Source organism: Nycticebus coucang, chromosome 2, assembly GCF_027406575.1.
Source record: "Nycticebus coucang isolate mNycCou1 chromosome 2, mNycCou1.pri, whole genome shotgun sequence".
NCBI classification, from domain to species: domain Eukaryota; kingdom Metazoa; phylum Chordata; class Mammalia; order Primates; family Lorisidae; genus Nycticebus; species Nycticebus coucang.
This window is the reverse complement of record NC_069781.1, coordinates 347,931-364,519: the sequence shown is the minus strand read 5'-3', so window position 1 is coordinate 364,519 and position 16,589 is coordinate 347,931. Positions and strand designations below refer to the sequence as shown.

The window sequence follows — 16,589 nt, the reverse complement described above, 5'->3', positions numbered from 1 at the left end:
TCCAAGGCATGGCTGTGGGCTGAGGGCTGCCAAGGTGGGGAGGCTGGGGTTGGCATCCTGTCAGTGTCTGCTGAGCCCTGCTCTTTGCTTGTCCAGTCTGAGTGGCCTGAGACACCCAGTGGGGCTGGGCTGAGTGGGGTGAGGGCAGTAGACACCATGGCCGGGGAGACCCAGGCTTGGAAGTTTCTGGCAAGTGCTGGCAGGCAGAGCTGGACATGGAGATGGCTGAGGAGATGAGGACATGAGCCTAGGTGCAGTTCAGGGAGAGAGTGTTAAGGCAGATACCTGGGTAGGCTTTTGCTTTCGTGAGGTCAGAAGCTGGGAGTGAAGGTATTAGGCAGATTCTTCCCAAAAGTGGGCTCTAGAGGGAAAGGGCTGGTCATGGGGGGGGGGGGTGTCATCTGAATGAGAGGCCCTGGCAGGGACACTGAAGAAAGCCTCTGAGGTGTCAGGACTGGGCAGTGCCGGCTGCACGGTGCCATCCACACCTGCTTACTATACCCACCTGGTGTCAGGGTGTAGAAGGAAAATGGGTCCCTGCTGAGCTGGGGCTTGGCATTGAGACAGGAGGGTCTCTGAGGCACTGACCCATTGAAAGAAGGGGAGGGCCTCATGGCCAGCAGGGCTGAAAGAGGACAGGGCAGAGGAAGGCCATGGCCCTGGGGGTTGGAGATGGCAGCAATGTAGGGAGCTCTCCCGGTCTCTACACCTGTGTGGGCTTCTGCATGGAAGCCTCCAGTTCAGACAGAAGTGCAATGCTGGACCCTCTTGTCCTCAGAGGTTGAAGTTCGACAGTCATTCTCAATTACATTTGAGGTCATATTTGGCACTTTGTAAAAATGAGTTGATGTCAGTTCCTTCAAAAAGCCTATGAGTGATCCCTGGGCGTGACAACTCTTCTGTCTTCAGAATGGCCGGCTCCTGCCAGAGTTCAACATGGCGGAGCCCCCCTTGATCTTCGAGTGCAACCATGCCTGCTCCTGCTGGAGGAATTGTCGGAACCGCGTTGTGCAGAATGGCCTTAGGTGAGACATGCTTCCCATGCCCCACACACCTACAGCGTGCACTTGTGGGGCGCATGTGAGCCTGGAGGCCAGCCCCATAGATGAGAACCTAGTATGTACGTGCACGTGTATGCGTGTGTGGTTGGAGGTGACCACTTAACCTCTGAGCCCTTTATCCTCTGGAACTTTTTCATGTACTGTAAATGGCAGAGTTTTGCTTTCATCAGCTCAGAGTCAGGCTCAAGTGGAGGAACAGATGGTCAAGTTATTTTCACTAGTGCAAAAGGATAGTCTTGACATGGGTTGCCTTTGTTATCACGTCTACACAGTTTTCAGCAGATTAGGGTTATCACAATTCTATTTTAGTGTCCAAATTATTTTCTAAATACTCTGTATTTGGGGGGTTTCTCCAACAGTAGGAGTGTAACAGCGCTGTACCACCTTTCACATGGCAGGGATTCCCCCCTCCTGAGTCACACAGGCATGTGGTCCAGGTCACCCAGCGCCCTCCACTGACTGGGCTTGACTGCTTCCATGTCCCCTCACTACCCAGGCCAGGCTCTCTTTTTCCCCATCCTGGGCTCTGGTTTTAAACTGTCCTTTGTGAATATGTTTGAGATTAGAATACCTAAGTTTTCCCCTGAGTTATTAGGGGAAATTATGCACACCATGAATTTAGCTGAACACTTAATTTTTATTGTATTGTGACTTTTTTTTTTTTTTTTTTTTTTTTTTGAGACAGAGTCTCACTATATTGCCCTCGGTAGAGTGCCTTGGCGTTACAGCTTACAGCAACCTCACACTCTTGGGCTTACGCGATTCTCTTGCCTCAGCCTCCCGAGTAGCTGGACTACAGGTACCTGCCACAATGCCCAGCTATTTTTTGGTGGCAGTTGTCATTGTTGTTTAGCAGGCCCTCGCTGGGCTTGAACCTGCCAGCTGCTGTATATGTGGGTGGCACCCTATTCACTTGAGTTACAGCCGCTGAGCCTGAATTGTGGCTTATTTTGACCTCAGCACCTTTGGTCTGTGCTGGCCTGGTGGACACAGTGCTGGTGACCAGCCCACACGCCTGTGTCTTGTGTTATGGGAAGTTCTGGGGTAGAGGACAAGTGCTCTGTCTGCTCCCATGTCCATGGGACACTGCAGCACACTTGTGCACCCACAGGGCATGTGGCTCTGAGAGGCCTCACCCAGCAGGGTTCACATTCACTGCTCATCCACCCGGCCAGCCCTGAGGAGCCCGTGTGGCCAAAACGGCCTTGTTGGGGACGTTGTTGTTGAGCTGACAGGTGTCCAGCAGCCTGGCATCCAGCAGGAGGCTTGCCTAGAGAAAGCTCCTTTGGTCCTCATGGCAGCCTGGTGGACTAGGCCCAGTGAGGAAACTGAGGCAGGGAGTGGGCTGGCGGCTTGTCAAGGTCGAGGGCTGGTGTTGGAGTGTGGGGCCCCTGAGCGGGCACCGGCCACAACACAGTGTATCAGACAAAGAATTTGTTTCTTTCTGTGTGCTGGATCCACGGCAGGGCTTTGCTAACTGTTGTGGCAAGTGGCGGAGTCCGTGGCCCAAGCCATCTCTACTCTCCCTATTTTCCAGGGCCAGGCTACAACTCTTCCGGACACGGGACATGGGCTGGGGTGTGCGGTCTCTGCAGGACATCCCCCTGGGCACCTTTGTCTGCGAGTGAGTGAGTCCCTGGATTGACCTGGGTCCACCAGCCACAAGTGCCATTTCTGGGACAGAGGCTAACTGAGTCTCTGCTCCATGAAACCCCTCTGGGGACGGGTGTGTCCCTCCTGGCCCTCAGCAGCGAGGATTGAGGGGCAATGGAGACCCACCCTGTCCATGCCAAATCACAGCCATTCCAGCTGCCTACCAACTGGGTGCCAAGCTCATTCTGCCCTTAGCCCTCTTGCCACCGACTCTCTCACTGCCTGTGAACATATTTAAGATGTCATCTGACATCAGTTATTTCTAGGGGAGACTCGCTCTGGGCTCTCAGTCTGCCGCGCCACCAGTGCAGAAGTTTCTGTATTGTCATCGTCTTCTGGGACCTCCAGGCCAAAGTCTCCAAACATTTGATGGCATACTCTTCTGGGACTTTGCTGTCTCATCTTAAGGGCACAGAGGTGCTGGCGTGCTTGGTGACACGCAGCTTCTGCCAGCTCTCACCTGGTGCCTTGCCCCACCCTGCAGGTATGTCGGGGAGCTGATCTCTGACTCAGAAGCCGATGTTCGGGAAGAAGATTCTTACCTTTTTGATCTTGACAATAAGGTAAGCATTCCGAGGGAGCTTAAAAAGCTGATGGTGAGCTACAAGCCTTGAGCCTTCTATCAGGGTCTGGGAAGATGTCCCAGGCACAGGCCAGACTCAGAAGTGTTGTTTAGGTGAGAGCACTCAGCCACAACCTGCAGGACTCCTCCACTTGGTAGGCCGTAATCTGTGTGCATCCTATATGGCACCATCAGCAGGGACCATTGGTGGGGGAGGCCCTGGGCATGTGCAGCAGGCCACCTGCCTCATGTGTGGGTGTGGCTTTGGGCATAGCACTCCAGTCCCCCAATTTCTAGCTGGTCATCCAGTGCGAGCCTCTAAGAGGCTAAGCGGGACCTGTGTCTGACGGTGACTAGATGAAGCAGCACGGAGCCAACATCAGGCAGGGCGTCACATGTGCACAGGCAGGCCCAGAGTTCAGCGCTAGTCCCCATGTCCACAGCCCCACTGCCTAGGGTTAGAACCATGTGGGAACACACCAGACTCCAGGAGCTTGGTTGCCAGGGGGTGCTGAGACAGGGCTAAAGTAACTGGCCCATCCCAGCCATCATACCGCCTCGCTCTTAGCCTGGTCCCATCACTGCTACTGAACTCATCCTGTGCCTATTTGAAAAACCCCTGAAACTTGGTGGGAAATGTAGGTCTTCTGATCTCTAACAGCAGCCACCAGACCACGGGATGGACATTGCTGCCCCTGGAGAGGGGGGCAAAACCAGGGGGTGGAGCTTATCACAGCAGTGCCCCCATGGATAGCAGTCTGACCCTTGGCCCTGATCCCTGCAGTCACCTTCTAGGGGGTAGCTTTGGCAGGATTTGTGTTTCAGTGAAGAGAAGCAGAGTCCTGGCCGGTCACTGTGCTCAGGCTCTCCACAGGAGCTTGTGGTACCCCTAGCCTGCATGGGGTCCCCTGGTGAACTGCCTGTCCTAGTCCCTCTGTGGGGTGACCTGCCCTCTGTGTGTTGGTGGCATGTATTCTGACAAAGGCTCTCTTGTCACTGGTATATGCTGCTGACACCTTCTTTCCTCTGTGGCTTTTTTATTTCTTAATTATGTCTTTTAATGAACAGAAGTTCCTGTTTCTACTGTGGTCCAATTTATCAATCTTTTCCTCAGTACAGGTTTTGTAATATCCTAGCTACATTTTCTTACAACCCAAGTATTCCCAGAAGCTGTGCTATTTGCCTTTACATTTGGGTCTCTACAGATCTGCATCATTCTGCCACACAGTGAAGATCAGAGTTAGGTTTTAGGTGCTGCTCACGCTGATGCCTGCTGGATTCAGGCCATCCTCTTCCCACTGCTCAGAAGTGCAACTGTTGCTGTGACTCAGGTTCTGTGCCCGGGCTCCTCCCTGAGACCATATTCGGTCTGGGCTGCGCCGCACCATCTTCATCAACAGAATTCGTGCCTTCTTCCCTTAGAGCTCTTCAGGAGTATCTTGCAGGAGATATAGGGCAGACTGAGGGCTTTACCACCTTGTTTGCTAGTTCATAAACATGGTCTGTGCCTTAATTGGCTTAGGTCTTCCTTAGCTCCAGTAACGTTCATGGTTTCCTATTGTATGATTTTAAATATCTTTTTTGTTTGTTTGTTAATTAAATAGGTTTTATTTCCTTTTGGGTCTACTTTATTATAATTAATTTACGTGTGTCATCAAACTTCTTTTAAATGTATGGTTTTAGTCTTGACACATGTACATACCCTTGTAATCACCACCTCAATAAGACTTGGCTCTGCAATCTCTGCCTCTCCCCAACCATCCTCGTAGATGAGTTTTACCTACATTAGAATTTTCTGTAAATGAAATCCTGGGTTGGGCTCTGGGTGTCTGTGGGTTACCCAGGCTGGTTCCTCTGTGTTGCCAGGCAGTAGCCTACTGGCACCTGTCCTGCTTTGTACTCACTCCCCTGCAGATGGACCTCTGCTCATTTCCAGTTTTGCTATTAGGAGTAAACCTACTATGTGGTAAGAGTGTGTTGTTTTTTTTTTTTTTTTTTTTTGGTAGAGACAGAGTCTCACTTTATGGCCCTCGGTAGAGTGCCGTGGCCTCACACAGCTCACAGCAACCTCCAACTCCTGGGCTTAAGCGATTCTGTTGCCTCAGCCTCCCCAGTAGCTGGGACTACAGGCGCCTGCCACAACGCCCGGCTATTTTTTGGTTGCAGTTTGGCCGGGGCTGGGTTTGAACCCACCACCCTTGGTATATGGGGCCGGCGCCCTACCGACTGAGCCACAGGCACCGCCCGTAAGAGTGTGTTTTATTGCTCGGCGCCTGTGGCTGAAGCAGCTAAGGCACCAGCCACATAACACCTCACATGCTGGCAGTTTCGAATCCAGCCCGGGCCCGCCAAACAACAATGACGGCTGCAACCAAAAAATAGCTGGGCATTGTGACGGGTGCCTGTAATCCCAGCTACTTGGGAGGCGGAGGCAGGAGAATCGCTTGAGCCCAGGAGTTGGAGGTTGCTGACAGCTCGAGGCTCTGTCTCAAAAAAAAAAACACAAAAAAACAAACTATGTTTTATTTTAAAAGAAACTGCCAGGTCAGGGTCAGCAGCTCACTCCTGTAATCCTAGTAGTGGGAGGCCATGGCAGGAGCATTACTTGAGGCCAGGAGTTTGAGAACAGCCTCAGCAAGAGTGAGACCCTGTCCCTATAAAAATAGAAAAACCAGCCAGGTGTTGTGGTGGGCGCCTGTAGTCCCAGCTACTCAGGAAGCTGAGGAAGAAGGATCACTTTGAGCTCAGGAGTTTGAGGCTGCAATGAGCTGGAATGATGCCATAGCACTCTCAGGGTAACAGAGTGAGATCCTGTCTCAAAAAAAAGGAAGAAACTACTAACCCATTTTCCAAAGTGGCTTTACCCCTTCATGTTCCCACCAACAATAAATGAAAATTCTCAACATTGTAATTTTAATTTGCATTTTCTTGGTGATTAGTGATGTTGAATGTCTTTTCCTGTACTTATCAGCCATCCTTATAACTTTTGTGAAATAATTTTTAAAAGCAGGCAAGATGTATTGCCTGCTTTTAATTGGCCGCTTGTCTTCTTGAGTTGTGAGAGTTCTTTATGTGCTCTGATTGCTGTACTCTGTCAGATTTATACATAACCATGCGTGCAAGCTTCTGTCTCAGTCTGCACCTCAACTCCTCATTTCCTTAATGTCTTTCCTGGAGTGGAAGTTAGTCTGTTGTGAGACAGGGTCTTAGTCTGTTGCCCAGGCTGGAGTGCAGTGGCTTCAGACTCCTGAGCTCAAGTGATCCTCCCATCTCAGCCTCCTAAGTAGCTGGGACTACAAAGGTGAGCAGGAGGGGTTTTTTTAGGTTTTTTTTTGAGACAGAGTCTATGTCGTCCTTGGTAGAGTGCTGTGGCATCACAGCTCACAGCCATCTCGAACTCTTGGGCTCAAGCAATTCTCTTGCCTCAGCCTCCCAAGTAGCTAGGACTACACGTGCCCTCCACAATGCCCAGCTATTTTTAGAGATGGGGTCTCGCTCTGGCTTAGGCTGGTCTCCAACACCTGAGCTCAAGCAGTCCACCCACCTAGGCCTCCCAGAGTGCTGGGATTATAGGCATGAGCAACCACACCCAACCTGTGATTAGGTTTTTTTTGTAATATGTAGTACTGTGTCTCAAGACATCCATGTTTACTCCAAGGTTGTGAAGATACTCTCCTGTCTTTCTCTACAAGTTTTATATAAAACAAAAGTTAAAAAGGTTTAACTAACTCAAGTCATGAACCATCTTGAAGTAACTTTTGTGTATGGTTTTAGGTAGGGCTTGAGTTCCCTCTTGTCATTGTGAATACAGTTACTCCAGTGCAACTGGTTGGATAATAATAATGATGCAGGCCTGTGTCTGGACCATATATTCTGTTCCTTTGATCTGTTTGCTAATTCTCAAACCAGTGCCCCCTTCTCTTTATTACTATAGGCTTAGAGTAAATCTTGAAACCAGGGTGTGTTAAGTCCTCAAACTCTGGACTTTTTCAAATAGTTATTTAGCTCTTCTGTGTCCTGTGCATGCCCATGTGTGTCTTGAGAGCCCATGTGTCAGGGAGGCACAGTATGCAGGGTGCTGTGCCCTGGCCCCATATCTGCTGGTCTGCTGGGTCCCTGAGTTGCTGCATCTGGTTTGTCCACTGGGTCAGGTCTTCACTTTCTCTTAGCAGAGCCTTGTGGTGATTAGCGTATAGCTCTTACACCACACCTTGTTAAGTTTATTCCTATTTTGTGCTGTTTATGTTCTTGGAAATGACATTGCTTTTTAATTTCATTTTCTAGTTGTTAATAGTTGGTTTTTTAATATTAACTTTGCTAAACTATATCTTTAGGATTTTCTGTACCTACTCATGTCATGAGTGAGTAAAGACAGTTTTACTTCTTTTCTGGTGTTTGTAACTTTTGTTTCTAGTCCTTGTACTGCTGGGGCCTCCTTGCCTTGTTTTCTGTCACTGGGAAAAGCACACTGTCTTGTTAATCTTAGCTGTTAGTAAATAATCACAAGTTGTGGAAATTCAGGCCCTGGGAGGATGAGGCCCTGAGTGCTTGCTGGAAATGGGAGGGTTGTCTTTGTGGACCAGACCTGCTTCCTGCAGTGCTGTCCCCAGAGGCTGTCTCAGTGGGTCCCACAGCATGTGGCCTTGTCTGGCTGCTCTCCTCAGTATAATGGGTTTGAGAGGCATCCAGCAGTTCCTTCAGGAAGTATCCTGGTGTCACTGCTGGGAAGCTGACATTGAGGGCCCCAGACTTTGCTTGTTGACTCCCTGGAGAGTTCTTAGGGCTGTTAGAGGTCATTTACAAGCAGAGCTGCTGTAGACATTCCTGTGGGACCAGGTGGGGTGTCTTCACTTCATTGCTGGGTCCTGTGAGTGGTGTTTGACTTCATGATGGACAGTCCCATGGGTCCAGTCCTGTCATTCCTGGTTTCTGTCCCATGGGTTTTGCTGGGTTTGTAGCTGCTTTTGTCTGGAGGGCAAGTCCAGCTGTCTCAGCATGGTCAGAAGCAGGGACCTTGGTGCCTAAGATACTGTGTTGCTCTTCTAAATGGCATTTCCCCCTCTCACCTGGTTGTGTGATATGTAGGAATATAGTTGTATTTTTAAAATTAACTTATTAACCTGTGACCTAAAATCACATATTAAACATTATAATATGTTAGAACATTAAATCTAAAAAATCCAATTTCAAATGAAAAGTATAGTTAATCACATCTCAAACAAGAGGCATAATTAATTGGACTGTTTGGGCAACTTGGTCTTTATTCAACTGTTGCACCAAATGCTTGTGATTGTCAAGAAGAACCCATTTCCCATCACACGTAACATACAGTATAGAAATGGTTCACCGTCATGTCGTGACAGCAAAGAAAGGGAAGCTTTGAGACAGTCTCTCTTCTGATGCTTGTTTAGTGCGAGCAGAACCCATCTACCCAGCTTCTTTACCTGCCAATTTGTCTCAAGTGGTCCAGTGTTGTTAGACGGTGATTTCAGATCTTGCCGCTAAGTCACATGCAGGTTCAGGTGGCTTCGCCTCCACTACAACTTTTGGTTATTGTCATTCACCTTGGTCTCAGGTCGTCCACGTGGCTGATTTCAAGGTTAAAGTCACTAGAACGGAACATTGACGTCTTGTATGCTAATTAGCTATGCTTCTCAGATTCTTTCTTGGTATCTCGACCTGTCTGCACTGCATTAGTTCCATGATGGAGCTCATTCAAAAGTGACATGAATTTTTGACTTATCCATGGATTCCCAAAGATTGCTCTAAAAAAACAATTGAAGACTGGGCGCAGCAGATCCCAGCACTCCGAGAGGCTGAGGCAGGAGGATCCCTTGAGCTCAGGAGTTTGAGACCAGCCTGAGCAAGAGTGAGATCCTGTCTCTACTAAAAAATTGAAAAACTAGGAGGGAGTGGTGGCACCTGTAGTCCCAGCTACTCAGGAGGCTTAGGCAGGAGGATCGCCTGAACCCAGCAGTTGGAGGTTGCCATGAGCTGTTAAGATGCCACGGCACTGGGCGGCGCCTGTGGCTCAAAGTGGTAGGGCTCAGGTCCCATATGCCAAAGGTGGCAGGTTCATACCCAGCCCCGGCCAAAACCCACAAAAAAAAAAAAAAAAAAGATGCCACGGCACTCTATCCAGGATGACAGAGGGAGACTCTGTCTCAGAAAAACTCCCCAAAACTTGAAAGATAATCACAAGCTAAAATACACATTTGAAAGAATGAGGATATATTTCACAATAAGAACAAAACAGGAAGTATCAATGTGAAATGTCAGAGATATCAGTTGTCAAATTTAGTGCTTAAGGAAATTGGACATTTCATACCTAGTAACCTAATGTTTGTGGCTCTTTGCCTTCTGTTTCCATAATCATGTCATCAGTAAGCAGGTCACCCTCCTGTCCGTCTGCTGGGGCTGAGCCCTGTGCCGTAGTTAGGAGAAGGCTGATGGTGGCTGTGCCCTTTCAGAATACCTTGTTTTGTGTGATGCTGGTGCCCAAGGCTTGGGTTAGCTTTATCAGATTAATGAAGTTCTCTTTTCTGTCCCAGAGAGTTTCGTGGATTGATGTTGAATTTTGTTAATTTCTTTTTGCAAATCTATGAAAATTATCCTTTGATTTTTCTCCATCTTTTTTTGATTTGAATAATCCTATCTTATATGCCATCATTATTAGCCTTTTAATGGTGTGTGTATTTGAATTATGTGGCATCACTATTAACCCATGGTCCGTCTAGCCTTGCCCACGTGGCTTCCTCCCAGCTTGGGCTAGCTGCTTTCGCCATCTGACATCACTGGGAGTGTTTTTCTAGCTTCGGTGTTTTTCTGCTTATTTTCTTTTTCCCTTGTCTCCTGTGTTCTGTATTAGTTTTTGTTTGGATGGCAAACACTGCATTCGCAGAAGTGCACTGGGCCACTGTATCCATTTCCAGTAGCTCAGGTGTCTTGGAACTGTGGGCAGCCTGGCCACACCAGCTACAGCCTCCTTCTTCCTAGGGGCCTTGTTCCTGGGGACCTGTCTCAGAGGTTCAGGCGGATATGAAAAATTGCTATCACCGGGTGGCTTAAACACCAGACGTTTATTTCTCACAATCCTGTAGGCCAAAAGTCCAAATCTCAAGGCACCAGCAGACTTAGTGTCTGGTGTGGGCCCTGCTTCCTGGTCCACAGACAGACATCTGTGTCCTCATGTATGCCCCTGTCACAGGGGCACCAGTACTGGTCATGACTGGGTCACCTCCCAGAGGCCCCGCCGCCAAATGCCATTGCCTTGGGATAAGGATTTTTAAATCATGAACCTTGGGAGCTTGCACAGGAACCCTCACTCCTGTGTGACCCACATCTTGGGTGCAGCCCTCAGGGTTCCCTCCCAGTGATGTGGCCTTGTGGCATTCTAGACCCCAGTCCTTGGTCCCTGGCCCTGCAGTGATGCTGAAACTGCACTCTGTCTCCTGGCCCCTCCTTGTAGAAGCAGCCCATGAGCTGGGAGCCCCTCCTCGCTTCATTTTCTCTCCTGGACCTGCTGGTGCCCTCTGCTACCCTGTGAACTTGCAGTCCTGCATGAGACCTTTTCTTTTTTTTATAATGTTGGACCTCCTAGGTGCCTCAGAAGACGCAGTCAGTGGGTCTGGGCTCATGGTCTCCTGGCTAGCTGTGCAGTAGTGGGTGTGGGATGACAGGCTCACCTCCCTACCCTCTCCACCTGAGAGCTGCTGCAGCAGGGGGCACAACGAAAGGTGAATTTTCCTGGACATTTCAGGGCCATCCTACTTCCCACACTCCATTGTCTTCTGACCCACTGCTGCTTCATCGCAGCTGTGACCACTTGTTGGGAACCCAGAGCCCAGCTAGGGCTCTTGGCCCACCCAACGCCACCCTCCTCAGGTGCCCCACCTGCAGCCCTGGCATCTGTGATCTGCTCTTGTGTCCCCTCCCGTGTTGACTTGTTGAGCTCCCTACTTCTGTCTGGAGTCATACTCACCCTCACCTGCTCAGGGACAGCGTGCCAGCAACATTCCTCTTCCCCTGAGGATCCTTGAGTCAGGTCCTGCCTGCAAGACAGAGCACCCAGCTGTAGACACGAGGCCAGCTATAGCTCTTGTTTGTTCTGGGGTGGAAGAGGCAAGGAATGCGCCAATGCCTCCGGTGTCTGCTCCAGGTGCAGCCCAGATCTGACTCCTCCTGAGAGCCTCAGGGACTTAGAGCGACTGACCTTGGGGCACAGCTTCATTCCTGGAGGTGTCTCCTGCCACTGTATGCAGCACCCTTGTCTGTCATTCCCTGCCCATGACTTGGAATCAGCCGTTTCTCTAAGAAGTCATATGGACTTCTTAGAGGACAGTGATTTTTAGATGTCAAAATCAGACCCAGGGAGCTCATTGCTGTCGGTCTGCATTGTCTCAAGACCCCTTTTCAAAGGACAGAGCTATGAAATAAGCAAAATTTTAAGTCTGTTCATGTTAGTATTTCCAAGTCAGATTTAACAGTATAGAGTTTTTACATAACTTTTTGACTTTTTAAGTTGTATCTCTTGCAGTGAAAATCTTAGTTTCTTAACTTTAAATACTTTCAAAATAGCACTAGCAGGCTCTCGGCACCTGTAGGTCAGTGGTTAGAGTGCCAGCCGCATACACTGGAGCTGGCAAACAACAACTACAACCAAAAAATAGCCAGGCACTGTGGCAGCGCCTGTAGTCCCAGCTACTTGGGAGGCTGAAGCAAGAAAAGCGCTTAAGCCCAGGAGTTCGGTGTTGCTGTGAGCTGTGACACCATGGCACTCTATCAAGGGTGACATAGTAAGACTCTCAAAAAAAAAAAAAAAAATAGCACTAGCAATATTACTGATAACAGTGACTATCAGTACAGATATTGAATGACATTTACATTTTGTTTTATCCTTAGATTATATTCTACTAAAGATATACAAAGTACTATACTTTGTAGTACTTGAAGTCGTTATTTTACCAATTTTTTCTTTGAGAAAGAGTCGCTCTGTTGCCCAGGCTGGAGTATAGTGGTGACATCACAGCTCACGGAAGCCTCTAACTCCTGGGCTCAAGGATCCTCCCACCTCAGCCTCCAGAGTGTTCTGGTTACGGGCATGAGCCACCATGCCTGGCCTATTTTAATTTTTGAACATGTAAAATATTTATATACTTTAAAAGTAAAAATTATATTAAAAGTTCCTCCTAGGAAAAATTTTGCTTTTGTTCATTTTCTCTACATCTGTTACCTGCTGCTATCTTTGTGCTTTCAGGCTGCTGTGCTATGAGGCTCAAGCATGGGAACCATAGTGATGTATTTCTTACAGTCCCAGCCTTCTTGGGACCATGATCCCACCATGAGCATCTGGGGGGGCTGCTTTCTGGCTCATAGCACCCATGGCCGGGTCCTCGTATGATCAGAGGGTGAGGCAGTTCTTTGGGGTCCCCTTTCTCAGGGCACAGTACCACTCCTGGAGGCTTCGCCCCACCTCCTAACACTGTCACTTTGACCATAGCAACTGCCCCACCCAAACAGATAACCATTCCTAGAACTACAGAAAAAGTACTTATGTATAGTTCTTATTTCCTTTCTTTTCTTACACAGAAAGTGGTGTAGTATGTGTGTGTGTTTTCTCACGTGACAACGTATTGTGAAAGTCGGTGCCAGCAGCCTGGGTTATGAATAACTGGACGCAGCTTTCTATGCTTGCATATAGTCTCCCAAGGTGCCCAGAAGGAGATTTATAATTAAGTTAATAATTCAGGGACTACGTTTTCACATGTAGGCAGACCTACATGGCATATGCAGTTCATTGGAGCAGCACCTTTATGCCAGTGGCTGAGCTCCTTGTGTACGTGGTCGTTTTTGCCTTAACCTTTTTATTTGATTTTGTGAGTCTATGTTTACACTGATGACTGTGCCTCCAAAGTGAAAGTCCACTGTATGTTCAGGTGAGCCTGCAGCAAAGAGAGAGGTGACCCCAGTGACATGGAAGTTGGGATAAGCGTTCTTGCGGAGAAAGGTGACCATAGTGACACAGAAGTAGGGATAAGCATTCCCGTGGAGACAGGTGACCACAGTGACATAGGAGTAGGGATAAGCGTTCCCGTGGAGAAAGGCCAGCACTTCTCTCACTGGACAGCCCGGGGCTTCAGCCAAGTCAGAACAGTTACAAAGGAGCAAGTAAAAGTAACAGGCCTCTGAGAGCAGCAGCTGTTAACAAGCTGTGTCCTGGACTAAGTGTCAAAATTGGAAGGTTATTAGTGATTTGGTTAGAAGATCAAAATAAGTGTGACATCCCTATTACCTAGCATTGGTGGAGTGTAGGGAGTGTTAATCTTTAGTATTCTCTTTTAAAATTTCTCCTTTTAAAACCTTTTGTATGAGTCTGTTTTATGTATTGTTTGTTTGAATTAAAAGAAAGAGCTCAGTAGTTTCTGTGACTTGCCATTGCCTTACGGTATATTCCAAGTGAGCCATGTGGTGGTGTTTTTATTACTGCATACGCATTTCTCACCAGGTCCCCAGTTACATACAGATCTCCCTAAAGGTGTTCTCACAGCATGTCTCACCCATCCCCTGGGGCTGTTGTGTATCATTAGTATTCGGAAATCTTTCTCATTCTTTCTGGGACATTGCAGTTAATTTCAGCCTTTGGCTGTTGCCTGCAGGTAGCCCTCAGTGAGTAAGACTGCAGGCCCTTTTGTTTGACCTTTTACAGTAATCATACAGGTCTCCAAGGGTCTTTTCACCCATCTAGTGATGGATTTAACAGCTAGTAAATTTTGATTTAAGTAAGTTTTCTTTTTTTTTATTTTTATTTTTGAGACTTAGTCTCACTTTCTTGCCCCTGGTAGAGCCCCGTAGAGTCACAGCTTACAGCAATCTCAAACTCTTGGGCTCAAGTGAGCCTCTTGCCTCAGTTTCCCAAGTAGCTAGTACTACAGGACTACAGATGCCCACCACATTGTCCAGCTGTAGAGTTTTCTTTTGATTCTTTTTCTGTTTTTCCTCTGAATTTCCCGTCTGTGAGATTTTCACTTACTGAAATGCTTTGTTTTACTCCATTGAGGAAACCTTAGTAGCTACTTTAAATGCTCATCCTTTAGCCCAACATCTGGTTCATCCCAAGGCTGGACTTGGTTGATTTTCTTTTCTCTTTAGAATGTGTCCATTTTCTCAGCTTGCTGTATATTATATTATTTGGATGGTTGAGGCAGACTTGTCAGGAAAATTCTCATTTTCTCCAACCTGTGGTTTCTGTTGCTTTCTTGACTCGCCTCATGCTGCAGGCTCTGCCTCCTGCATAGTCGCTGTGCTCTCGTTCCAGTTGGCAGCATCACTGTCTGTTCAGGTCTTTCACGGCTGCCTTCTGTCCGGGTCAGGGCTAGTCAGAGGTTTGCCTCCACTGACCTTGACGCCACTCTCACCTCAGAAGCACCGAGGGTCCCCTGCTACAGCCCTGTGTGCTCTGGCCAGACAGGCCTCGACCTGGCCAGGGTTGGAGCCCCAGTGTTTACTATCACATGACCTCCAATACCAGGCGCTTGTGTCGTCTGTGTCTCAGAGCCACTCTCTGCAGGGGATGGGTCACCTATAGATTCTTAGTTCCTCATACTTAGAAGCAGAGGCCAAAATCCATCCACGGGAATCACCTTGGATTTTTAAACCTTGAGAAGTGGGGTTGCTGAGTCTCTGATTGTGTGGTTATAGCTGACTTCTGCTCTCACAGTAGTGCCTGGGCGTCCTAATGGACAGTGCTCTTCTGTCTCCAGCTCTGATGCCCCGGACTCTCCATGCTCCCCCTCGTGTCAGAGATCTGCCTCTTGTCCAAGTGTCACACTTTTGCTGGTTTGGGTTTTTAACTTCTCTTTACCTCTGAGTATCCTTTGGCTTCTGGTTAATGCTTATAATGACATGACCAGGTATCAGTGGAGCGGCTTGGACCTGCAAGCCCCACCCTTCATGGACGCAGGTCCTGGAACAGCCTCATCTTACACCTCATGTCCAGTTTACCTGCCTTTCCACTTAGAGACATTGCATTTGTTTCCCGTTGCTGCATAACAAACACACCAACAAGTTAGCAGCAGCAGACAGCACCTGCTGAGGTTCTGGTCCAGCTCCTGCAGGGTGGTGAAAAACCAGCTCTGTACACTTGTCCCACATAGTGCCAGTCCCTCTGCTAGCTGGTGGCTAGGGCCACACCTACCCCTCCTCATGAAACCCCTTTGTCCAGGCTGACAATAGCTGCTTGCACTTGGGGTCTTTCTAGTGACAACTGTGCTCTAAAATGGTTCGTGTGGTCAGGTGGGGGCCCACCCCTGCTCTCCATGCCTTGCCTTAAGTCAGAGCCCCTGGTCGCATAGCACCAGCACAGGAGAGATGCCAGGGCCAAGGCTGTGGGCTCCCGGAACCCAGGCTCTGCTCTGCCCACTGACTTAGCAGGACCCTCAGTCTCTTCCATGTTAAGGATCCAGTGGTGTGTGGCCAGACACTATTCAGACTTCCCTGAAGGCAACCTCGCCGCCTGCTGTCCTGAGCTGGCCTCCATCACACCATCACTGCCTCCCTCCCTCCTCACTCCTCCCTACCCTTTAATCTCTGCCCCACCTTGCCCCACCTGCCCTCCATCCTGCCTGGCTGGCCAGGACTCTGTGAAGCTCTGAGGCTCCACCCTCCTCCCTTGCCACCAAGTATGTAAGAAGCTGCCCAGTCCTGTGGTCCTTACAGGACAGTGTGGGCTGTATGCCAGCTGTGCCTTTCCTGAGACCCTTTGGCCTGTTGGTGCTGCCTAGGTGGGTCTTGGCCTGGCCTCTTTCCTCTGGGAGGTGCCAAGTAGCCACAGAAACCTTGGGTTGGGACAGTGCTGTTCAGTAAAAGGTTTGTCTTTGGAATAGTTTTTTCCACAGTGCTGGAAGCCCTGAGGGTGGCCGATGTGGGGACAGCTTGTGCCACCCCAGGTCCTGGGGTCATGGTGTTGAGGGATAGTGTTTGCCGGGTAGCACAGGGGCTGTCCCCGTGGGTCCCAGGAGTCCCGGCAGGTGTGCCCAAAGCCCCGCTCTCGCCTTCCAGGATGGTGAGGTGTACTGCATCGACGCACGTTTCTACGGCAATGTCAGTCGCTTTATCAACCACCACTGCGAGCCCAACCTGGTGCCAGTGCGTGTGTTCATGTCCCACCAGGACCTGCGCTTCCCCAGGATCGCCTTCTTCAGCACCCGCCCAATCCAGGCTGGAGAGCAGCTGGGGTATGTGCCGCCTGCTCCGTTTCCGTCCCAGGTGTGGGCGCCAGGCTGGGACAGACATGCTGCCTCTGACCCGGAACATGA

The 16,589-nt window shown here is 49.2% G+C and overlaps 1 protein-coding gene across 11 annotated transcripts in view; it reads left to right on the top strand.

Annotated features, from left to right (window-relative positions):
• Positions 1–16,589, top strand: part of EHMT1 (euchromatic histone lysine methyltransferase 1) — a 221,116-nt gene that overhangs the window by 203,032 nt on the left and 1,495 nt on the right. For all 11 annotated transcript variants that reach the window (XM_053556577.1, XM_053556595.1, XM_053556573.1 and 8 more), the window contains 4 exons: positions 910–1,025; positions 2,599–2,685; positions 3,199–3,277; positions 16,333–16,508. In XM_053556577.1, the coding sequence (XP_053412552.1) occupies positions 910–1,025; positions 2,599–2,685; positions 3,199–3,277; positions 16,333–16,508 (458 nt within the window). The remainder of the gene's footprint in view (positions 1–909; positions 1,026–2,598; positions 2,686–3,198; positions 3,278–16,332; positions 16,509–16,589) is intronic.